The 24977-nt window shown below is 40.9% G+C and overlaps 1 protein-coding gene across 1 annotated transcript in view; it reads left to right on the forward strand.

The window, feature by feature from the left end:
- ST8SIA1 (ST8 alpha-N-acetyl-neuraminide alpha-2,8-sialyltransferase 1) overlaps positions 1-22891 on the forward strand; it is an 86645-nt gene extending 63754 nt beyond the window's left edge. Inside the window, exon 4 of the mRNA XM_010002955.1 lies at positions 22186-22891. Coding sequence (XP_010001257.1) covers positions 22186-22672 — 487 coding nt within the window. The 3' untranslated portion in view covers positions 22673-22891. The remainder of the gene's footprint in view (positions 1-22185) is intronic.
- Positions 22892-24977: the final 2086 nt, after the last annotated feature.

Below are 24977 nucleotides of genomic sequence, written 5' to 3' on the forward strand. Positions count from 1 at the left end.
TTGGTGATGACCTTTCAATCACTCGTTACCTCTTTGTATTTTTGAAGTATCTTGCCAGAAAAATTTGCCCAGTTACCCCTTTCCACGTATTGTGTGGTGTTTAAAATACACTGCCCTTTCTTGAGAGGGTTTGTTTGCTGTGTGCATTTCTCTTGGCTTCTGTGTCTTGTGGCTGTATTGGCCTCTTCTCTGAGAAGCTTGACACATCCTATTATGTGCTGTATATTCCCTTCCTCCTAATCTGTCTTTTCCCTGCCACCCTCCTAACAATTTCAAAGAGAGTAATGTGAGCAGAGAGTGTATAACAACACAGACTGGGCCACATCCCCACTTGTAATCATTAAGCCACACATATGCAAGCACATGCACTCACAAACAGCAGATCCACAGCTGGAGTAAAACTGTCATGCCACACACTTGAGCTTTTGGAGAAACTGGTTTTGGAGGGTTTCATTCCTTTGTGTAGCCACCACTTCAGCTTTTGTTTTTGCAGGGTCGGTAAAGGACTATAAAAAGACCTGATGTGCCTCATATTCTGTGAGGCTTTAGTAACAGCTGTAGAAGATATGTTTCTTCTATAGCATTGATGTCTCACCAGTGACTATACATCTGCTTTTACAGATGTAAATACATTCTGCATTTATAAACGATAACTTTTCCATTGCAGAGCCTGTGTTGGGGACATACTCCACTAACCATTTCAGAAACTGCTTATTGAGCTTGGTAACAGTGATAGAACTAGGAAAAAAAAGAGAGGGAAGGGGAAATTACATATTATAGGCACCAGAACATCCTTTTCTTAATTAAGCTGTCTGCTGACTGGCCCTATGATTCTGCTTAATGAAATAGGAAGCAGCTGGAGGATACAGCTACTGTTCAGTGTTGGGTCAACATGTAGTGTCACAGTTTGACTTATGTCCGACAACAATGCTCTCGATCCCCCCTCCCCCCAACCCAGGTAGGGAAGGAGAGAGAGAAAAAGAGAGAGACTTGGCTGGATTGAAAACTAAACTACACAGCTTTAATTAAAACACTAATGAATTATATAAGAAAATATATACAATTATATACAGATATGTTCAGGTATGGGCAAAAGCTTCTCGCCTCCCCCCACCCCAGCAACTCCCACAGCACTTCCCTGAGCTGGGAAGAGTCCTGAGGAATCCCGGAGCTGCTGCTGGAGAAAGCAGAGAGTTATGGGGGTCACGAGAGATCAAGCCTGAGGATCGACGGTGATGGATGAACAGAGTCCTCCCTGGACGCCGGCCATGGACGGAAGAGAAGGGAGAAAAAGAAAGAAGGAAGTTGTCTTCTGTGATCTCTGACCTTCCTCTGAGCTTACGTAGATATATGGAATGGAATATCTTTGGCCAATTTTGCTGTCTGTCTAACTCAGCCTCCTACGGGGGGGTCACAGATCTCCCCATAGTGTCTGAGCTGGCAGAGTGCAGGTGCAGCCTTGAAGCCTCAGTAGTTAGAAAAACATTCCACTGTCTTATCAGCCTAGCAGAACACACTGTTGCTAGTTACAAGAAAGCTTACTGAAGGAAAAAAAACTCAGTAAAAAGAAAAATTGGCTTCATCCTGGCTCAAACCAGGACATGTAGATTGTAGGGACAGTGGTGGCCTCCAGGGTGAATCTAGAGTAATGTTCACTGGTGCTAAGAGAGAGAGAGAAGATTTTGTTATCAAATGTTAGCAAAGCATGAAAACGTTCAGAGAAACTGTGCTGTGTTTGGAGCCTTTGGGCATGAACCACAGCCTGGAGAAGACAATGGAGAGATTTTTGAAAGGTGCTCCTACTTACATATAAAGCTGTGTCATATGAGGTCACCTTTGTCTTTCTCACCCTCTCATAAACTGAATTCAACCTTTGACTCCCTTGTGATTTGGATGTTGCTAGTTAAAAAATAAATACATTTCGCATCATTGCTGTTCGATGTTTTATTGGGAATTTGCTCACTCTGCTTTTATGCTGCATCTCTTGAATAATCTCTTCTCTGGCTTTGACCTCAGCCTGTGCCTAGGTGGTCTGTGTAACCTTTGCATCTTTTTTTGTCTCTGCCTTTTGCTTGCCTCATTATATTAGAGCCCCAGCTTTGCAACAAAGGTATGGTTTGCCATTTAAATAGTCTGCATCTGCTAGCTGGTGTTAGTCTGTGGAGCTCCCTCATTTCATAACATGCTCAAAGTGCTCCAATATAGAGATTATTTTGCACAGTGTAGTTTCTTTTGCGGAGAGAGGACAATGTGTCAAACAGACCAAGCCACATGTTAACAATGAAAAAGCAAGAGGAGGGGCAGTCTGCTGGGCAGGGCATTGTCTCAGGGAGTTAAAAACCAGTGTGATGCTATTATACCTGATCTTTGACCACCTGCACTTGTGCTGTACAAGCAGACTTTCAGACTGTGCTGATGGGGCTTTGGTTTTATTCATGATTGCAGCTGCAGCGTTTTCACTGAGCTCCTGGTGAACTTGTTTTCATCATTCTGGTCCTTTTTCTGCATGATAGGCATCTCCAAACAAGTTCTTTCAATATGTATTTATGTGTCTAATAGTCAGAGGTGAAGGAGGTTTTTTTAAGTGGCCATCCCTCAGGGGCTGTGGCTCATTTCTTGAACAGGGCTTAGTGAGGCTGGTGAACTGCTGTTGACTCCAAAAGGCTTGGTGAAGGTCCCAGAGGTTCCTCTTCTCTTTCTTTACTCTTCCCCTGAGAAGCGTGCACGTTTCAAAATGCTGCTGCTGCTGCCCAGTTGTGCCCTAACTGAGAAAAACCCTGGCGTGACTCCGCTGCAGGCAGACGTGACAGCAGCAGCACTGCTGGGGCAGCGGGCGCTTGGCCCATGGTCCCTGTCCCCCAGCACACTATCCCGGCGGGGGCCGTGTCACTACGTCCAATGTGCAACATCTTTCAACGGGAGGTGCAGCCTCAGCACTTCGGGCACAGCACAGGGATTTGGATGCCATCCGTGTTTGCTCTGGGGGACTTTTTGTCCTTTCCAGTAATTCTGTTGTCTAACCAGTGCGTTCAGCGATCCCGGCGTTAGATAAGGCGATACTCTTTGCTGGCAACCAAGTTACTTGTCATAACATGTTCAGGGTGCACCACAGGAGCATAATGTTTCGATCCATCATCCCCTAAATTTATGAGGATAGAAGCAATCTCTCAAGCTAAGATCATATATATAATCTCGAAAGTACGTTCACTTGGGATATATATCAGGGTGATATTGAATTAATTTTTGTTAGGTTTAGATAAATTCATCCCAGTGAATTTTGTGCTGTGACAGTGATGCAGCTGGATAATAAGTCTGCCTTTGTCAAATGATGACAGCTTCACTTTCCAGACAATGCCTACCACATTTGATTTATGCGGTGTATTCGTCTATGCTGAAGGCAAGAGGAATGTTTTTTGGGGCTCTGTTGGATTGGAATTGGAGCCTTTTCTTTGAAATAAGTTGTCTTGTCTCTTTGATGGCGTCTGGTTCTAGAGCGTGTCGGGGTTTTTCGTGTTACACCATCTCTGAGCTATTTGTTTCTACATGCATTTTAATGTCTGTTTCTGGCCCTTTTCCCTTGGTCTCATTACAGCTTTCTCTGTCTCCCACTGAGCTGGTGAAATATGAGTTTTACAGTGCTTTTGCCTCAGTCACGTTGAAGATACAACACAGGAGGACTGCTCCCTTCCCTACAGCCAGCGTGGTTGAGCTTCCACCTGGGATCAGCAATTCAAGGGTCACGAGGGCTGCTTGCTCACTAACATTCCCTGTTTATACACCTGTTCGTCAGAAATGTGAACCACTGTCAGCCTTAATCCAGCAAAATCTGCTTTTAATGGTGTTTCAAGGTTGCACACAGTTTCTGCCTCTGGTTTGCAGAGAACTGCAGGAGGAAGCCTGTTACCTCTCAAGTGTCTGATCGTGTCTTGCTGACTTTCCTTCTCATTACCCCTCTTCATCAACAGCCACCATGCACATGCTGAGTGGCTTGTCCCTGCCTGTCACAGCACCTGTTACTTAGGGCAGCAGTATTGTTTTGGTTTTTTTTCTTGGACTGTGCTTTCCTCCCACTGTGGCTGTGCATGGAGTGGGATAGCTGTGTCCTAATCACTGACCAGTCTTGACTCCTTCTTGCTTTGTTTTTCTTAGTCCAGTGCTCTTCTGGGGCTGTCCAGGCTCAGTGTCCTTGGAGTTTAAGCCACATTAGTTTATTTTCTTTGTGTTTTCTTTTAATATAATGTTTGTGGTTTGGAGAGGGTGAGTGAGCAAGAATAAAAGATGAAGGTTTGATTTTTGATCTGAGCTCACAGGCTGTGTTAATCATTCAACAGGGAATGTGTCTTTCTGGTGCTTGTGGTTATAAAGCTTTAATATATCATGGATATATATGTGTGTGTACATATATATAAATGTAGCTGTCTGGAAGGGATTTCCAGAACCTGCATTATTATTGCTCTTCATTGTATAGGAAGTAGGTTTGGGATCCATAACTTACTACTTTCCTTACAGCTCCCATGCCTTGGTGGTGGGACTGCAGCTTCTGGGGTGAATTTTCCATAATAATAATTTATTCTTTGAAAAATACAATTTACTACATTATAGAAAGCATATATAAAAATTGCTTACAGGTACTTCTCAAGACATTAGTAGTTCATTCAATTAAAAAAATTACTTAATTTTGGCATTTTCCAAGTGGTCTGAAACAAGGATAACCAAAAATCCAGAAGAAAACATAAAATAAGAAAAGGTTCAAGTATAAATAAAAAAAAGGATGACAGTCAGGAGATCTTAGGTCAGGAAAAGATTTTGAATTGCAGAACATAAAATCCATCTCTGGATCTCAAGCATGACTTGCAGAATGACAAATTCAAAGAGAACATTTTCTATTGGTATGAGTAAGAATAAAAGAAATTTTTGCTTTTTCTTTACAAGGCAGTATTTTATTTTTTTTTTTCCTGTTGAAGTCTGTTAGGAGCAGCTGCTTCCTTCCACAGCCCCAGCCAGGACCCTCCTGCTGTGGATGCTGGAGCCCAGTCTGGGGCCCAGGGGTCCCAGGGTCTCTGCCCAGGCTGAAGGAATGTGGCTGCTGCTTCCTGGTTGCAGGTTCTCACACTTCCTCATGCCCTCATCAATTATTCTAACTGACCAGGTTTGGTTCTCCTCTCTGCCTCCTTTAGCATTGGTTGGTCAGGTTTATGTCCCTGTATGTTCTTGTTAGTGATTTCTCTTTTTATTTCCACCCCTTTGAAAATATTTTTAAATATTTATGTATTCATTTTTTATTTATTGAAAATATACTTGACCAAATAGCCTTAAAGATGGAGAAAGCCTCCTTCCATTTCCTATTTCCCCTCCAACTTGTCTGGAACTAAAAAGCAATTTTAAAAAGAATAGAACTGGGTAGCATCTTTTCTTTATATAAACTTTAAAGAAGAAGCTTTTATAAAACTGGGTTTTGAAGTATGTAGTGAAGGAGTAGATAAGAACCAGATGGATGTATGTTAAAGGAGATAGGCAGGGTAGAAAGATTTGTGCAACTGTTCCAACAACACCAGAAAAAAAAAGAGGTAGCAGCTGGAAATAGTAGATTGGAGTAGAAAGAGGAAATTATATTTTATGCTGCCTAAGATAACCAAAGGTCTAAACACAAATGTCCTAAAGACTAGTGTGAGGGGAAAGAATGTTAAGGGAACTGTGTGCCAGAAATCAGTGCTTACTACCAAGAACAAAAATCCCTTCCCATACCTCTGAACATAAACTTAACAATGATTTTTTCCTTTTGTATTTGCCACTCAAGCTAGCCTCCAGGACCCTCAGTTTTTTCTCTGCCTTGATGAACCCATCTAGATTTAGTACCAAGTCCAGGTGGCATTTGTAGGTACTTCACCCTGTCTTTCAGATTTTGTCTCCTGTCTTGGCTCATTAAACTCTTTCACTGCTTCAGCACAGTAGGAAATTGAAAAATCCTTTGGGGAAAGCATTCTGCAGTCTCCAGCACATGGCAAGTGACTTAAAAGTGTTGGCAATCTTGTTTTTGTCCTCTTCTGGTATTTCAGCTGAGCTCAGATAGAGGCAGCCAAAATGGAGGTGGGCACAATCCTTACTAAAAAACTGAGCTGATGTTTTGTAAGACATAAGAAAACTCAGCTTAGTCTGTGTCTTTCTTAGCTTCCTAAAAATTTTTCTTTTTCTTCCCTAAGGAGGGTAATTAAAATAATAACAAACTGATTTCTCTTCATGCTTGTATTGGTTAAAACTGATAAACCATGGTGGATTTCTTGTTACCTAAACTTGTCTGACTTGTCTTTACAAGAGAATGCACTGATCTGTAAAAGTAGAGGAATAATAGTCCCTCCCACATTAATATCCCCAGCTAGGTTAGACACATTCAAACTTAAAGATGAATTTCTCTATCATATGTAGCTTTAGAGGAAAAGCTGCATGATAAAAGTAGTCCTGTCTTCTGCATTCAGATAGCCTAGCAGCTGGCACAAACTACTTTTGTATGAAGTTCAGTCATATTCTTTTTGAGGAAGTTTTGTTCTAATCAGTTTTTCATGGCAGTTTTCTGCCATCTGGTCTGGAAAGTATTACAGACAAGGACTTCTATGGAGTTGTTAGTTAAATGAGAGAGATGACACACTAATGCTTTATTTCTAGTCCCTACTTCCTCTCTTTTTTCTCTAGCAGTGATTCTTTTTAAATTTCTGATTTGAAAGAGTAAATAGTGAAAACATGGTGATTTTTAAAAAACTCATGGAGCACTTTGAAAGGTTAAAGCTGATCCACTGGAATTTTTCATCTCTGCTTCATCATTTTTCCACAATAGCTGTTTTGTTGGAGGAGGAAACGGAAACTTGCCAAATGCTGTCGTTGCTCTGAGAAGGAACCAAATGGTACTTCTGAAAGATGGAACATGATGGAGAAAATCAAGCTGTTAGTAAGTTTAGTGCAATTTAACTGGGCAAAGAGTAATGCAGTTCACATGGAAGAATTTCCCCAAAATAATTTCACAGTAGAATTTGAATCTCTGTTTTATTTTAGTAGCAATGGAAAAAATAATAGTAGTTTCACGTGACTCCGAGTCTACAGGATGACAGAAAAATAGACTGAATGGTGTTTATTTAACTGTGTAGCCAGTTCTGGCATGTGGGTCGCAAGGAGAATTTTCCTAGTATACTAGCTGCTATACTAGTATAGTGCAGACACTTTTAAGTTTCATGCCACTGAAATATCAGGATTTGTGGAAAGAAAATGAGAAAGTAACTTATTCCATTATGGCTGCAATAAGCTGTTCCTATGTACTGGATTTTGTAGTAAGTTATGGTTTAGCTGTGAGTGCTCAAGGCTGATGTTAAAGAAATATAAACAGGGAGCCTTCTAATACAAGTTATATTTAAGGTATCTGTGAGCTTTATTTAAAATATTTCTGTATATTTAGAAGTACAAAATTGGTAATGTAACTTTTAAATTATGAGATTGTGAGTTTGAGTATTGTGATCCTGTAATTTTATTCTTTATCATTATTGCTTTTCAAACACAACAAAGTTTTGGGTTTTTTAAATCAAGTTTCTATGTAGAGCTGCTAGGGGCTGCTAATCTATCACATTTATATTAGAAAATATGTCATGCTGTGAAGTTTCAGAGTGTTGTTGTGGAAGAAAGTTGAGGGTTTTTTTATCATTCAGGGCACCAAATCAGAAAATAGCTACTTGAATCTTGCAGGAATTTTCCCAAAGGAAATGAAATTTGGGAAGGTGACAAGCTAGATATTTTAAGTGCGAGATTGTACATTTATGGGAGTTGAAAGCATGTGGAAGTAGATTGCAGCATACTCAGCATAAATGTAAAACTAAAGAACTGTTGACAGTGCACAGATCGTGCTGTGAAGGGTATTACACAGTACTCTGTATCCTCCTGCTAAAGTGGGGAATACATTGCTGGGATTCTTCGCTTACTTACTGTCCTTCCTTGGGTCCTTCTTCCCTGAGATAACTCTGTGGTTCAGCCTCAGCAAGACCAGTGCTGTGCCCTTCTGCAGCCTGCCCAACCTTGCCCTGTTTTGTTTCCTGCAAGCAATATCTGGAGCATGAAGTTTACTCCCAGTTTCAGATGTGAGCCTGGCAGGAAAGCAATGCACTGTCCTTGGCAGCCTCAGCTCAGTAAGCCCATGTCTGTGCTGTACCCCATGTGTGATCATCAACCTTTTGCCAGCATGGGGACTTGCAGCAGCAAAGTGTTCAGGGCTTTGCTTTTAGTTCCCTGGGAAGATCCCAGGCTGGCCTATAGACATCACTAAGACACACACTGGATGTTCCTTGCTAGTAAAACTATGCAGCCTGAAGACAGGTCTGCTGGCTGCCTCCCTGTGCTGCCCAGGGCTCCCAGTTATAGTCCCACAGGTGGCATGTGACAATGGCAAAATGTGGCATGGTCCTCATCTCTCTTGCACTGCACTGGTGTACTTGCCTCACCTCATGTGTGGTAGAGACATAGCTACACCAGTAAATAGAGAGGGCTAGGGACCAATCCATGGCTCCAGAGCTGAGCAGCATAGACTGGCTTACAAGGATGTTGATTGAATCCCCATAGCATATTTGTCTTGGAGAGAACTAGCTGGAGCACCTGGAGCAGGGCTGAAGTTAATATCATTAAGCTATGTGAGTAACTGGGAAACCAGCACTTCTTCTGGCTTTGAAGTACTTTTTAATTTAACAGGGACAATAAATTTCTCAACACTATTATAGCTCTTTGTCCCCAGCAGTTAGGATGTATGCCTGTAGAAAACTGTCATCCTGAGAACAGATACTTGCACGGTTTCTTGATGTTCTCATGGGTAAGACAGAACAAGGCTCACACAGTGAAGATCTGAACCACCAAGTGTTAGAAACTGAGACAGCTGAGTTTGGAATAATGTTGGGTGGAGTCTGAGAGCTGGAGCTTGGGTGTCCTGAGCTGGAAAGGAGAAATAGTTTAAAGAAAGTGTTGGGAGAAAACTGATCTCTGCATCTGGGCTGAACAAGAACTTTTTTCTCCATGTCACCAGTGTGAACTGTGGGTCTGCTCATAGATTTTGCAGTATAAGTCACAGATGGCTCCGTAAGATCATTGTAGTTTAGAGGCAAGAGGACACTGGTGATGTCCCTGAGTTCTGAGAGGGTTTTTTTTTTGTTTTTGTTTGGGTTTTTTTGAGAGTGACTGACAGTTGGAGCATCCATCACAGATTTTATATTAGTTGCAGGACATTATGAAGCATTTCAGGGCTGGTGGAAGCTCCAAAAGAAGTCCACATCTTTTACAGTGTGGACACTGCAGGATGGCCAGCAAGCTCTTTGCTCCATGTCTTCCCTGTTCCTCCCTGGATTTCCTTCTGGCATCTCAGCTCTGCCAGAACATCTGCAGCATGTCCCTAACCCAGCCACAGCAGAAATTATAAACCCAGGTGATCCTCCCAGTCCTTTGTATCTGTGTCTTTGCTCCCAGGTTTGTTGGGGAAATTTGTACATGTTGCTACATACAAATGAGTTGCTCACAAACAATTGGTTGTGCTGAAAAAGATACCACTGCTGGGCTATCCCGAGAGACCTGGTGGTTGATATACTGAACCTGAACTAGGTTGTGCATTTGCCCTATGGGTACCTACTACTCCAGCACTAGGGACTGCAGAGAATGGCATCAAGAAACATAAATCAGAGAACTAGCTGGTATGTATTGGCTAAGCTATTTTTTGCTGGCTGCCTTTCTGAAAAAAAATTCATTTGGCATAGTAGTGTGGCCTCGTGCAAACTGTTTATGCTTTTGACTCCACACTTTTAGGTCTATTAAGCTGGAAATGGAACTGGGTATAGCTGCTGGAACAGAACACACAGGACTCTCCTGCCAGAGCATCAGGACACTGTGCTTCATTTGGTTTTTCTTACTTCATGCTCCAGAACAGTTGCTGCCATCTCTCATTTCTCCTGGTACATTAAACATCCAAGGTTCAGGAATGCAAATGATTATGCTGAATGAATCATCTCTAAAACTTTGCTCATCCATATAATATCATTGTCTTTAGTCGTATGTTCCCAGTGTGCTTCTTGAATAATGCAGTGTACTGGTGGTTTCTGAAACTTTAAGTATCTGGCACATGGTATCATGAAGACTGACCTAAATACTCAGTTGGTGAAAGTTAGTGTGAATCTGTTGATATCAGTGGAATTGTGTCAATTTAAATCATCAAGACAGGACTTTAATGATCATTTTTCTACTTCATTTCAAGGTATATTAGATTTTTTTTTTTTAATGCAGCATTCCCCAGGTGTTCTTTTTAACAGAAAAAAAAATGCAAATGTGGGGGGAGGTGGAAGAAATGGTCTCACTTTTATAATGTGCAGGAACAGTCTGTAGAGGATTTGATATTACAAGCAAAGTGCTAAATTTGCTGGAACGTGTCAGTTTCCTGACTCTAGCTTAGCAAAGCAAAGTATCACTGTCACTGTGGCTTGTTAGACTAGCAGATTAGGTAAAGGCAATTTTGGCCTAGAGACAAATTCAGATAAATATATGTTGCTTGTTAAGAATATCTTTGTTTTCCAAATCAGCATCTGGATAAAGCCTTTGGATAAAAACTTCAGCAATAAGTTACAAGTGTTATATGTAACCATACAAAATATTCTGGCCTCCTTTGGTAGAACAAAAGGACAAATTTCCACCACTGTTACTGCTTGATTACTTGCTTTGAGAATATGTGTTCTGAGCTGCTAGGGTCATAAAGGTCTGGCAACCAAAGCAATTGATCCCTGAATGATCAACCTGGCATTTTGAAATCTTCTGAGTGTGTAACCACTTGCTCAAGGAGGATTTTATGGCCATGGCTGTTGTTTGTCCTGTGTGATTCATGGTCAGCCTCAGGTTCTTCAGAGCTGCTTACAGCTATGACATTTACAGCTACTTTCAAACCTACAATCTGGTCTTATCTGAGAAATACCTTGTCCTTATCAAACGGATGCCCTTAAGGTATTCTGTTTTCCTGTCTTTCAGTTGTGCTGCAGACTCCAGACCACACCCTTCTCCTCACTCCAGAATACCCTTTGGTCTGTTTGCTAGGTCAAAATCTACGGGTTTTTTTCAGGTAGATTTTTCTTCAGGAAGAGAAGCCACTAATGGTAGCTTTTGTTCCTGTTTTATTATTCAGTAATACTTTGAAATAATGGCTTAATCTGTGTTCACATCTTTGGAGTTTATTGTAATCGTGTAAAGCATGAGGAAGTTATTTAGTATTAATGTGATTGTTGGAAGTCCTTTTTACTGTAATTCAGTGTTAATTACTCTGGACATTAAAGAAAAAGAGCTTATTTTTTGTGCTGTCTCAATGCGAAAGAAATCTTCTTAATTCCATAGGAGATGGCAGTTGCTTTCCTTTGTCATTTGAATGTGAACATCTATAGAAGCTGACAATTTTTGCGTTTTGGAGAGAAAAGGTAGCTCAAAAAGAGTACAAACCCAGGAGTTCATAGTTTGACTGTAGTTCCACATACAACACCTTTTGGGAAGGTCCTCACCATCTCCACAGCCCATGCAATGCAAGTAGGTCACCTCCGGCTAGCTCCTGTTGCACTAATGCTTTGGCACCTTAATCGAGGGAATTTGTGCAAAGACCTGAGTCAAATAAAAAGAAATAAACTTAGGGGTGAATGTATCTTTTTTTTTTTTTTTTCCTAACTAAAACTTACAGATTATCTAGTTTAAGTTGTCCCCAAGCAACTTACAAAACCAGGCTGAGTAGTTTCAGCTGAACAGCATAAAGCTCAGTTCAGAAAACTGGCTAAGGCAGGTGCCATATTTTACAAGAGGCATGTAGTCACCTCAGTCACTGAAGCTGTGGTAGGCCCTTTTCTGTGTGAAGGGACATAAACCTCTGTCACTCCTCTAGTAGGATGCAGTCCTAGTCATCAGCAAAGGGGCATGCTGGGCTGGTGCTATCAGTGTCATCTGCTGATACTGGGCTGGTTTGTGTAACAGAGGGAGCCTGAAGGCCGGGTTTAGATGGTCACACTCTTCTTGTCTTCCTTTGTGACTTAATGAGTAGTGTATGTCCAGTAAAATTAGCTATAAGAAGAGGGATTGAAAGAACCTTCTTTAGTCATTGGTGTTATCTGAGATTGCATTGCCCAGGTGAATATCCTGCCAATGTTGTCTTCTGGAGTTAAGCTGCATCCAAATCTGACAATTTGTTGTTACTGACTGATCCCTAAGATAGGGAGCAAAAGAGATAAAGCTTTTCTTGCCTGGTATTTCAGAGTGTGAGATGCTGGGGACACATCTGAGTTATGGTGTATTATATAAAACAAGAGGCATAGCACTGCTAGGTGTGTGACATGGGAAGAACAGCAACTACTAAGCCACTCTTGTATGATTTAGGATCAATGCCATTGACCTTTCCCTGCCATTTGGAAACTATGAGAAATAGAATGAATTGAATGTTTTGCTCCACTTGCCTCAGCCAGTATGCAGAGAGATATAAAGTAATATCCAAGTGACATGCACTATCTTTCAAAAGTGATATTTTTTCCAAGCAAATAGCATTTATTTCCTGCTATATAAGAAAGAAAAAAAAATATGTTATTTTATAATTTTACCCTGTAGCTCGTTTGAATGAAGTTAATGGGGGAAAAAAGGTGAAGGAACTCAAGTACTTTCACAGGTATTAAAACAGTGGAAAAGATTAGCAAAAGCTCCAGGTATCTGTACATTGAATTTTTTTTTTTTTTCTGGTTGAGAATGTTCTAGCTATAGCAATTTAAATTGAGTACAGGCTGTACTAACAGTTAAGGAGAAACCTTGGCAGCTTAATCATGTTGAGAAGTAGTTTAAGGGGCATTCTCAGCATTAAACAGCATATATCTTGAAAAATGTACCTGGATTATTAGTGGACTCTCCTAAGGGTATCAAACTGGAAGCACAATGCTGGAAGCATCTATCAAGCCTTAAGAAAAAGTAAAAGGAAGTTGACATCACTAAAGGGCAAAGAAAAAGGATTAATGGAAACAGAAAACATACTTCCAAAAGCTGAAGTCTTTCCCAAAGGAAACTGTTTGTGATGAACTGGCTGATTATTTTTTTTATCTATGCAGCAGACAGAAAAAGTTTCCAAAATTAACCAGAGGAATAAAAACCTCTATGTCCTTTTTCCAGCAACAGTGCAAAAAAAGGACACAAACCAGCTGCACCCCACTTTCCACCTGCCATGTGCGCATGGTCCATTGATGACCTGGTATAAAATAAGTGCTCAGGGAAGACACAGGGAGACCTGTGTGAATTATGTGCACCTGTGTTGACTGTGGAAGAAGCTGAGGGCATTCCCTGTGCCCATGGGGAGACTCAGTAGGTTGAAACTGAAGTAATTACTAGAGAATTTATGGTACACATACAGGATGAATGGAAATGTATTAGCAGGACTGGACTCACCCATGAGTGCTGAAGAACAGCAGTGTGGACGTCCCCACTTAAACTACATAAGTAGCTGAAAACTGGAAGGTGTTAAAATGGGATCGGTGTTAAAAATGGGATCAATGTTTAAAAATAATTAATTTAAAATAGTTTAAGTAGGTCTTTAAGCCTGACATCTCTACCAGCTGATTGGTAGAGACTATATTATAACACTAGAGATCTCTGGATAAATGCATGTGCTAGTGTCAGCACTGTTTAGTCAAAGGGAAATTTTACCTTGTAAAACTTCTGGAGTTCTTTGATTAGAAGCATGTGGATAATGGTAGTTTTCATCCAGTAGAAAAAGTCTATTTGAATTTTTAAAAAGCTTTTGACAAAGGGATCAAGACAATAATGACTTAACAGGGAAGGTATTAGTAAAATAATTTATTAGAAGGATGCAGAGAAGAAGAGATCAGGCAAATATTTGGAAGTAAGATTCATTGTGGTTTCCACATTGACAACCTGCACCACTATCAGGAAATCTTCTGAGCTGAAAATACTGGGATGTGCAAAGAGTTTAAAATAGACCTGTCATATTCTTAATCTTCTCTATGTGTCTCTGCATGAATTGCAGAATGATGGGTGGACTCTTTCAAAGATCTAGTGTGCAGCAAATCAACACGTCTCTAACACTGTTAGAAGCCTTGAGAAGCATCTACCAACACTTCTAGGCATAACTGAACAGCACCAGAACTGCTGAGAAATATTACTGTAAATTGATACTAGATGAAAGTAAAGTGTTTTTCTTCAGATGGGATGTTCTGAAAGCTCACTGATGGTAGCAACTTCAAGGTCTACAGCTGCAGTCCGTGGGCTTGCTTGAATTTTCCTGGTTTGTTTCCAGGGATTTTGCTGGTGGCCTGGACTCTTAAGCCAAGGACTGGAAGGGACTTCTCATCTGTTAACTGCCACTTCTTTCTCTTTTTCCATCTTTTTAGTCTTGTGTTTGGCCTCTGCTGATCTAACTCCTCCAGAGCAATTTATCACCTCTTGTGCCCACTCAGGTGGGCACTAATTAATTTTTCAATCACAATGCTTATCGTCCTATGCTTGCCAGAACAGGTGAGCATGCCCAGGGGGAGTGGCTAGTAGAGGAAAAATATATTCTTTTGTATATTTTGGAGTTATGCGAATTGATTTCACCCCATTTAAAATATTGTAGATTCACCAGAGATTCCTGTGGGCTCTGAACAACTGTTTTTATTATCAAGCTTTTAGTTTACAGTGTTATTTAATAGGGATCTGTTCTCAAATACCACCAGTGAAAGATGAGCTATAGTTTAAAAATGGTACATATACTTTAAAAAGAGCCTATCCTTGTTGCAATTGTCATAATGTTTGTTGAGCTATCTATTATTTTAAATAATTTCTCTTCAGTCTACACTTTTTGCAGCACAGACCATCTTTAAAAGGAAGATACTTTGCATTCAAACTGCTATTTTCTCAATCTAGTTCTCTTTGGAAAGAGCTCTGTAGGGCTGAAGGGAAGATATAGTTGAATGTCACCTTCGCTGACACTTGCAAATGATTAATATGCTAAGGAGGTCATGATGTTAAAGAGAAAACTGGAAAGACTTAGCAAGCAGTCAGGTATACCAGCCAGAAAGTGTACTCAGCTGTGAATAGGTCTTCTATGGCTGCAAACATTTAGTATGCTTTATGTTTGGGTTACAAAGCATGTAAGGCCAGCAGGTACAGAGAGGAAAGCATAATGCTATTAGCTTTGTGGTTGCTGCAGTGCTATTGCAGGCACTGATCTACAGAGACTTGTGTCTGGACAGGAGTTGGGTAAAAGACCCAGATGTACAGGAGATGCTCCACTGTTCTATTCTTGTTTGGTTGCTGTCCCAAAGACCGGGCAGACTGCCTTAGGGAACCCATGTTAATCAAAGGTTAATCTCTTGAGGACTCTATCTGTGCTTTGTTGCAATGCTTTTTCCCATTAAAACCTGATAAAATGTGTGGTCTGGTTGTTTCTTCTCACAGGCTGACTCTGGCATGCAGTCTAGCCAATTTCATTGGTTCTCTCTTTTCTCATCCTCCAGACTGTCAGCTGTAAGAGCTATGAAGTATTCAGAAGATTTAGAAACACTAGATAACAATGTCATTTGAAAATACAAGTAGTTTACAGACATGCTATTCTGGCTATCCATTTATATTCTTTCCACTTGTGTGTGACTTCAGCAGCCACAATCTTCAAAGAGTCAAACTAAAATGAACAGCTCATCTTTAGAAAACCAAGATTCAAGCTGTCAGATAACAGAAGGGGTTGATGTTTAGCTCTACTGGTTTTGGAAAGAGTAGCTATTAAAAGCACATTCTAATTTGAGCTGGCAGAATAAGGATCACACACAGTCCCAAAATACCAGTGAGCACTGATTTTAATGTTTCATTGCCTTGGTGCATAGGATAGCTCTGTATTCCATTGAAAAACAGAGAGTCAGCTTTCCCTCAGCACTATATATAGTATTTCCAGGGTGGCAACATAAGACCACTAAGGGGTGCAAGTTTTAAAAAAACCCATGGTTAACACTGATATCAGTCAGAAGGGGAGCCTGCCTCTTCATGAGGATTAGAGCCTACCTCTGCAATGTCAGTGGACTTTGAATGCATCGAATTATCTTGAAGGTCATGTACTAAGGACAGTGTGTTATTAAGAAACAGACTGGCAGAGAAGAATGTAGTCGAAAATCACTGTGTAAAGAGTGTGTTTCCTTAGTTTTTAGTCTTTGGAACTGATGGTGGGAGTAGAGTAACCAGAATTCCTGGCCAGTAAAAGGCCACTGAAAAGGTGTATAAAAAGGAGAATTAGGCTGATTGATTATTTTTTTTTTCCTTTAACCTTTGGTACCAGAAACAATAGGAACAGACAAGTTCTTGAGTTTGGAAGGCCCCCATCCATAAGAAAGAAGAGGCAGCATAGGGTCTCAGCAAGCTGTGCCTAGGAAAATGCTGAAGTGAATTTTGGAGTCAGTGAAGTCCTGAGAGGAGGGAGTGTCTCGGCTGAGAGTTTGAGTGGAAGATTTCCTGTCTTTGGGTCCATAAAGGACCGTCAAGTGGAAATGCAGGAGAACAAAGGGGAAGGAAAATATGGGAGTAGCATCACCCCATCCATGCCATGAGCTCTTAACTAGTGACTGTGGCTCCTGTGGAGGGGCCTGCAGTAAGGAGAGGAGAAAAAGCTCTTGGATCTACCACAGGCAGGAAGGCCTTCTACATTGATGGATAATGATGGCATTTGTAGTTTTATTGGTTTCATGATCAGTCTTTATGATTGCTCTTGATACTTCATACCTTTTATAATCACTCTGAAGTGCATTTCAGGCCTGAATTTTTTTTGCCTGGGGCTCCAAGCATGCATTCAGTGAGATCAGAGTTAGTCTTGTCATAGACTTCAATGGGATTATAATTGAATCCTAAATCAGGTAACTATCTGTAGGCTAAGTAAACAGTGGCCTGGGGAAGCTGGGGGCCAGGGGGGGTCAATTTACAGTACTTGTTAAGTGCTAGTTTCTGGCTCCCTGTACAGACAGGTAGAATAGTCTATCTTGCACCTAATACATTCCAAAAGTGCCTTTGTGGAGAGTGAGTGTGCTGGAAACTAGCATGCTGTTAATTCAAGCAGAGGCTGTGTTTTCATAAGATTGGCTGCACAGGCCCTGAAGGGCAGATAATCAAGAAGTATATGATATGAATGAGAGCACAGGGCATTAGGAAGGGCATGAGTGATTGAAAGCATAAAAGCACTTTGAGAAATGAGTGCACTAAAACTCCTCTGTCACTGCAGCAGAGGTTCAGATGTGTGGTTGCAAGCTGACTTCTTATGACCCCAGCTGTAACCATATTCCAACAGCTGCAGCACATTGCTAGGTCATTCTTGGCTGATTCTGACATCAAATTATCTAAATAATTTTTTAAGGTTATCCTTTGCCATGGGGACAAATACATAAGTCTTTGTGTCTTCTGCTCTATTCCCTTGAGTTCCATTTGTCTTAATTTTAAAATAATACACTGTTTCTTTGTCATCTGAGCTGTTCCTCTCATTACTTAATCTTTTTTTTTTCTGTTCAGTAAGTCAACTTGCAATTAATCCAGAATGCTGAACTTGTGACTTTGCAGATGCCAACACAGTAAGTGCCTGGGTTATCATCACAGGCATGAGATTGCGACTCTCTGGGGAGATCAAAAAGAAACCAAGATGTGAGAATTAATGCTGCCATATTATCTGCAAGCGGGTTAGATCAATGTCACTGCAGCAAATTTTTTGTGGTTACTGGAAGCCATCTCTTAGCAGCAGAGAGCAGTCCTGTCCCTGAATATCTGCTAAAGAACATCAGTAAGAACATAAAAAAAAAGATTAAAACAAAAAGCAAAACACTTAATGCTCTGAAGTCTTTGGTTGTACTGTCATAAAAATGCATTGTGGCATTTTTCTCTTGGATACATTGTTCTCTCTGGAACAGCAGAGCAGAGCATTTGAGAGAACTCTACAGCTGGTATCACGGAAATTATTTCTGTTATCTGTGCAGCTGTGCCTACACGTGCCTGTCGAAAGTTGTGTTTTTTAAGTTGATCTTCATATGGACCTGACAGCAAAGATGTGTTGCTGATGATTTGATTTGCTCACTGCCCATTAATGAGAGTAGTGGAAGCAAAGCGCCTGGGCTGAACACGCCATGATCTGCTTTCACCAGCATTCACCATCATCGTCACCTCTCTGGGCTGCTGTCAAGCTGCCACGATGCGTTACTGCAAACTACTGAGCAGCTCACATAGTCTTCAGGTGCTGCTCAGAGCTCTAGAGATTCCAGCTCCAGTTATCTCTAAGTGCTGGCAACCTGCCATGTATTTTTGTGAGGTTGACTGTTAGAAGGTCGTAAGACAACCCTGAAAGCCATTCAGCTGTTTCTTCCTCACAGCTGAGCTGGGGAGATAATGTTGCCTGAGACGCACTCCTGCACGAGGAGCGGGATCATATGATGGGGTTCTTTTGAAGCCCAGTGAGTCAGGGGAAGGGCTGCACAGCTTCTGGGCTGTGCCAGCGAGAGTACTGAGAGTTCAAAGCACGTCAGGTAGGGGCAAACATGAACTAGGAACCAGCAGCTTCTCATTTAAAGAAGGCTAGGTGAGGATCAGCACAAAGGAAGTTGTTTCTGCCCATCTGGAGGCTGGTGGCATCCATGCCAGGACAAGAAGGAAGGAACCATATTGTCAGGCTCACATGTGCACTACAGAGCTGGTCTGTTGCAGAGGAAAACCCCTCCTGGCCTCTCTGTCAGGCACGGAGTAGCCTTCTGGCTGTCTGCTGGGAAGGGTGCTGTTTGGAACCCTGAAGTCACCACTGGAACAGGACTGCCTGCAGGACTCCTCATCTGGATCGTGAGCTAAATAAAAATACACTTGAGCTTCCAGTACTGTTTTTAGAAACTTGCTGATGCACAGATTTCTCACCTCTCACCAGATTTGTCCACAGATTTCTCACCCTCCAACCAGCCTATGAGATGTCGGAAAGCTGGACAGGGCTTCTACTTTTACAAATGGGGAACAGAAAATTACATTTGCTTCTTGTATTTCCCCTCATGAGTGCAAGATGGACAGCAGCTTTTTGATTGGCCCTCCAACCAGCTGCAATCAGCACATTTTATGCTTCTACGTGGGCTCCAGGCCACCCTTGTAATGTCCATCTGTTGAACCGGGCATAATGTCCACTGATACTGCAATCAGATCATTTGAATGAGGCATGGGTTTCTAGGAGGTGGTATTTCTGAAGGACAGTTTGCAGTAACATGGCAAATACTGTCCCTTTTGCATGAAGTCCCTCCTGTGCATGGCTCTCATGGCAGTACCATGCACTTCTCCTTACTTCAAGGCATTTGGGGAGAGTCATCTAGGAGAAATGTAAATGTAGCAATGATAGCAAATGGGTATTCAGAGACAGTCCCTGGCCCTCTCTGACTGTATCTGAGCATTTTTAATGCATTCAGTTTAGAACTGTGCAGTGGTTTTCTGTGAATGGTAAATTTGCTGAAAAATGCAGTTTTAGAATAACCATAGCTATTTGCCACCCAAAGTGAAGTTTATTAACCAGCTGTAAGTGGGAAACTGCCTTCCAGGAGGGATGGAAGACCTGCCTCTGCCTTCCTTGCAGCCAAGATGTAGCACGTTGTATCAAGCTGAGTGCTCATGTTCCCTTCACTGTGAAAGAAAGCTTGAACCTGCATCTCCCACCTCCCAGTGGGTGTCCTAAATTATGTGGAGAGCAACAGTCCAAAAGTCTGCTTCTGGTCTTATTCTACCTTTTATAAGCAATGGGGTTATCAGAACAGGGTTTGGATACTGATGCTCTGAGCACTTGGGCGAATGTTGACAGTATTGAGCTAGGGATTTGGTTTTTTTTTTATCCTCAGTGATGTGTTCTGACAGAAATGGAACAAATTTAATAGGAAGTACATGAAAATCTGGTGTATTGTCTTGCTGCTCCTTAGGAAGAGGGTAAAGCCTGTTTGGGGAACACTTAGTCAAGGGTGTGATAGTAATGGAGTAAGAGGGCTCACATGAGAACAGACAGCCAGACAATGGATTTCTGCCAGGGCACCTTGGTGTTGGCTGGCCTTCTGTATTAAGCTGTGTCTTGGTGTCTGTTTCTACAGAAAATAATGTAAAATGCAGTAAGTCTTTAAATAACTTTTATTGTTTTATTTTGTATGTTGAGTTTTAATTGATTTTTGCTTGGAAGACAGTGGCTTTGTCTGTGTTAGAAAATAGCATCATGCAGATATATGGTGGTAGGAACAAATCTGCAGAACAACACAATAATGAAGACTCAGGCAGATTTCAGGAGCTTTGCTTCAAATCAGCTTTATTCTGATTCTACTTCAAGGAAATTTTGAAAGAAACTTGTAGCAAATCAGGAGAACAAATATTTTGTGTTGAAAATGTCACCCGAGTCTTTAAAAATATTAGGAATATTTAACATTTTATGCCAAAACAAAGACTTAAAAAAAAACTGGCATATGTTCATGAGGCATTTTAATGCTATTTAAAGCTGTATTTTTTGTTGGCAACTGTTTCAGCTGAAATTTCATGTGTTCCTTCTTGGGGTCATCTGGCATCCTACTTAAACCTGTATATCTTGCTGTGTGTGTATTTTTTGCTGTTGTTTCACACAAAATTGATCTCTTCAGAACGCTTAAAAAAAGTTGGTTAAAAAAATCTGTCTGGACCAGAGAAAGGAAAATCCTAATCCTCTGCTGCGTGCCTATGAAATCAGTCATGATATATTTACCTTAGCTGCAGGATATGGAGAGAGAGCAGGCAGCAACAACAGCAAGATGGGCATTTGGAAGCTGAGAAAAAAAATGAGGCTGCATGCTGGAAGCTGTAGCTACTGGTCATAGCAGCAGGGAGGGCTTGCTGGTGTTCTGAAGATTGCATGGACTCTAAAAAGAAAGCAGATTATTGTGAGTGAATCACAGTGAATTTCATATGCAAAAATATTTTCCGGTGAAGTGTGCACCCCAGAAAAGCAAGGGCTCCTGTTGCTTTGCAAGTTTGTGGTTTAGGTAATGGGTTTCACTCATGGCTCTGGCTGGCCTTTAATACTTTACTGAGATGTGATTTGTTTATAGAGTCAGATGTCAGGAAAGGTCAAACATCAGTGCAGGTGTTGGTGTGTTTGAATGGCTTTGGATTTCCTGACAGATGTCTCGTTCATCTTGGTGCATCCAGAAGGATATGGCAAGGAAAGGTTATAGTCTTAACACAATACTGAGTTTGGAGTGGTGTGTGAGGCTAACATCAAGGATAAAATAGACACCAGCAGTTATTGGCAGTTTAATAAATTGTAACCTGATGTAGTTTTTATATCAAGAGATGAGAAGACTATTATATTAGAGAAATAATCTGTATGTATACATTGCCTTCCTTACAGCTGCCAACCAGTCTTTCCTGTAACTTGCCTGCTACAAAAACCAGCTACTTTTAAACCTACTCAGTGTGTAAATTGGGCCATTTTAAACACCAGCTCAGAATACTCTTTGGTTCCTGTTACTGAATTTTTGTGGTGCCACTTATCCTAAACAATCAATTGATTTCTGTTGTACTTGTTTGCAAGGAAGTATGCTCTTTGAGAGTCTTTCCTTTCCAGAATGAGAATTAACTACTGTGGAAGCACAACCTAAATAGCTATACAGGTATAACAAAAACAATTCTTGCAAGTGTAATGAGTTTCATAAGTCCAATGTGTCCAGTAAAATATTTCTTGGTAGAGATTGTTCAGCATGTAGCTTGGATTCTTTTTTGTATGCCTTTAGCAAACAAGAACAGCACAGAGCTTAAAATTTTTTTAAAAGATTCCTCTGCCTGAAAATGTAAGTTGATTTTTTGGACAGAAAGAAAAATGTCACTAAAAATTATTGATTTTCAGGAAAACTGTCAGCGTTCATTTAAGGTTTTTTGAAAGGATTAAATCAGAAACGTTTTGGGTTTTGGAGTTGGAAGAATAGCAGGTAGTTTTCAACTGTCTATTCAGATTTATATTTTTAGAAGAGATGCAAGGTCAGACTCTCAGAAGTTTGGCATGAATTTCTTTTTGCTTGAGAAGGGTGTGCAGGTTAATTGTAAATAGTGCATGGATAGAGCAGCTTTTAGCTGGGTTTTGAAATGACTGGGAAGACCTGTGTGTGACCACCTTGTTTTTATGTTGTTTCACAGATTCCAGAATCTGCTGTGGTCTCGAAAAGCCTTTGTGGACAGTGTGAAGGTGTATAACCACAGCTACATCTACATGCCAGCCTTCTCGATGAAGACAGGGACAGGGCCCTCCCTACGTGTCTATTACACCCTGAAGGATTTTGGTGCCAAACAGGCCGTCCTTTTTGCCAACCCCAATTTCCTGCGTGACATTGGCAAATTCTGGAAGAGCAAAGGTATCCATGCCAAGCGGCTTTCCACAGGACTTTTCCTAGTCAGTGCTGCCCTTGGTCTGTGTGAGGAAGTGACAATTTATGGCTTTTGGCCATTCTCGGTGGACCTGCATGGGAAGTTTATTAGCCATCATTACTATGACAATGTCTTGCCCGATTCTGGATTCCACGCCATGCCGGAGGAATTCCTGCAGCTCTGGTTTCTTCACAAAAGCGGGGTACTGAGAATGCAGCTAGAACCATGTGAGAACCCTTTAATCCAGTCTTCTGCCTGAGGATCATAGAAGTTGGTTTGGGAGCTCCAGTAGTTTTTTAATTTCTGTGCTCTCCACCAGAGAGTTCTGTTTTCTGTTGATTCTTTTTAAAGGGAAAATAATCATGGCTCTGCATGGACCATAAAAATGCTACTTGAAGGCCAAATGGAATACGTCCTTAATGTATAGTGTTTTGTGGAACTGGGGTGGGGGAAAGTGAACCTCTCCATTGAGTCCATTCAACAGCGTTGTGAAAATAATGTCAGAAGCAGCACAGCTGAACTTTGTGGGGATGTTTTTAAATGATGTGAAAAGGACTTTTAAGGCTCAGAGAGACAAAGGGCCATCCACAAGCTTTTGCTGACAGTGCCAAATATGACTGTCTGTTCAAAAATCCATTTCATTCCAGACTGGCACCTCATACAACTTGCCTTTTTTTTTTTTCCTTCTGTGTGGGTGTGTGTATAAGAGAACGTGTGTGTGTTGTTGACTTTCTTTGTTTTTTTCATTTTTCCTTTTTTTTTCTTTTACTTTTTTTTCTTTTTTTCTTTTTTTCTTTTTTTTTTCCCCAATGGAAGGAAAAGCTTGAAATCCCCAGGAGCTGAGTACCATCAACTCCTCCAAGGACTCTTGGGAGAGAGAAGGGTGCTAAGAATCTGGTTAGAAGAATGTCCTAGGAATGTCCTGCTACTGAGTATGGGTGAACCTACTTGCTGTAGGTTTTATAAGGATAGTTTAGGTCATTGCACTTATAGCTATGCTAATGCATATAATGCATAATACTGTGGGCAAAAGATTATAAGAGAACTTGATCTGAAAATAAGAGTTGTGTTACAAAACCATTAGTGAAGTGCAGCCTGGTTTCCATTGACCTGCTGCAAGATTTCCATGGTGACTTTTGTAGCAAGGATGATGGTTCCTGGCCTGTTTTGCTGTCCAGCCTTGGGGATTAAGTCTGTATTCATTTGGACTCCAGATGTTTGTTGACTGTACAGGGGATTTGAGGTGTTCAGTGGAATGCAAAATGAGGTTGTTCATTTGCTTTTAGCAGAAAAACTGCAGAAATGAATGTAAGTGGCATTTAGAATGAGTTGAAGCTTTGAAAATCCTTGCTGTGTGTGACTTCTGCTTGGATTGCAACGTCAGCCTTAAAGACTTGTACTTTTCTCACAAGATTGTCTCTGGTTAGACACAGTCTGAAAAATAAAACAGCCCTTGGGAGCACTGACAAAGTGCATAGCCAGCAAGAAAAAAGAAAAAAAAAAGAAAGAAAGAAAGCAGCAGGCCCTTACGTAAGGCAGCCTCTGTCCTCGCAGTGGGTGAATGATGTCAGTGTGCGTGTTGCTCTCGGCCAGTGCAGTGCCTGAAGGGCGGTTTTATTTTAGGTTGTTACTAGGGTAGCAGATGGTCCTATCACCATGTAAATGAGAAATCTTTTTGTTTATTTGCTTTGGTTTAGCACTGTAGGACAAGAAGGAATACCAGCTCAGTCCATGCTGCAATTTCAGCTGCAAGATGTTATCACCATTAACTTTCAAATCCAGATCCCTGTTCTCTTTCTTATCCTTCCATCATTAGTAGCTGAAATTCAGGTCAAAGTGTTGAAACAACAAAATTGTCATCAGGGTTCCACAACAATTTCCTGTGCTACCTGTTTGAGCTCCAAAGTTCTAGTATTTTGGGGCATGTGTCCTATCATATGTTGACAATGTCTCTCTTTGTAGACTACCAGCTACAAGTACTATAGGTATAATTTTAAAAAAAGCAAAATCCATGGCTCTTCTATAAGTATGAATAATTCAACTATCTATGTAGGACACTGGAAAAAAATAATTATGTTTTGCTTTTTAAACCTCTGTTTCATAATAAAACCTTCTTTCTAAATATGGATATTCCAAACAAAAAGTGGGGACTCTTACATGGGATTACAGGACAACTGTAACATGGAGATCTGGATTAAATAGCATTCTAGAGATTGTTCTGGTAAAATCTGAATGTGCTTCTATAACCCATTTAATCTTTGTCCATATTTTTGTTTAAAGTACAGTGAACACCCTAATGGAATGTCGCTTGATAACTTGTTCCTTTCTGTTATGTTTCTTTTATCTGTGATGTGGGTACGCGGTGAGGGAAGATTTGAAAGTAAAATATTCTCTTTACTGCTTGTTATGGCAGAATTTTACTGAGTTGCCTTTCTTGGAGAAGAGGAGGTGCCTGTATGGTTTTAATTGTACATGTCAATCCTTACACTTTTTAGTGCTTTGAAGATGACATTATCTGTGAGAAGAATAGTCATAATGTGGTGTGCTGACCCGGTGCTTCAGCA

The sequence above is a fragment of the Chaetura pelagica genome, unplaced genomic scaffold (assembly GCF_000747805.2).
Source record: "Chaetura pelagica isolate M959 unplaced genomic scaffold, ChaPel_1.0 scaffold117, whole genome shotgun sequence".
Classification (NCBI taxonomy): domain Eukaryota; kingdom Metazoa; phylum Chordata; class Aves; order Apodiformes; family Apodidae; genus Chaetura; species Chaetura pelagica.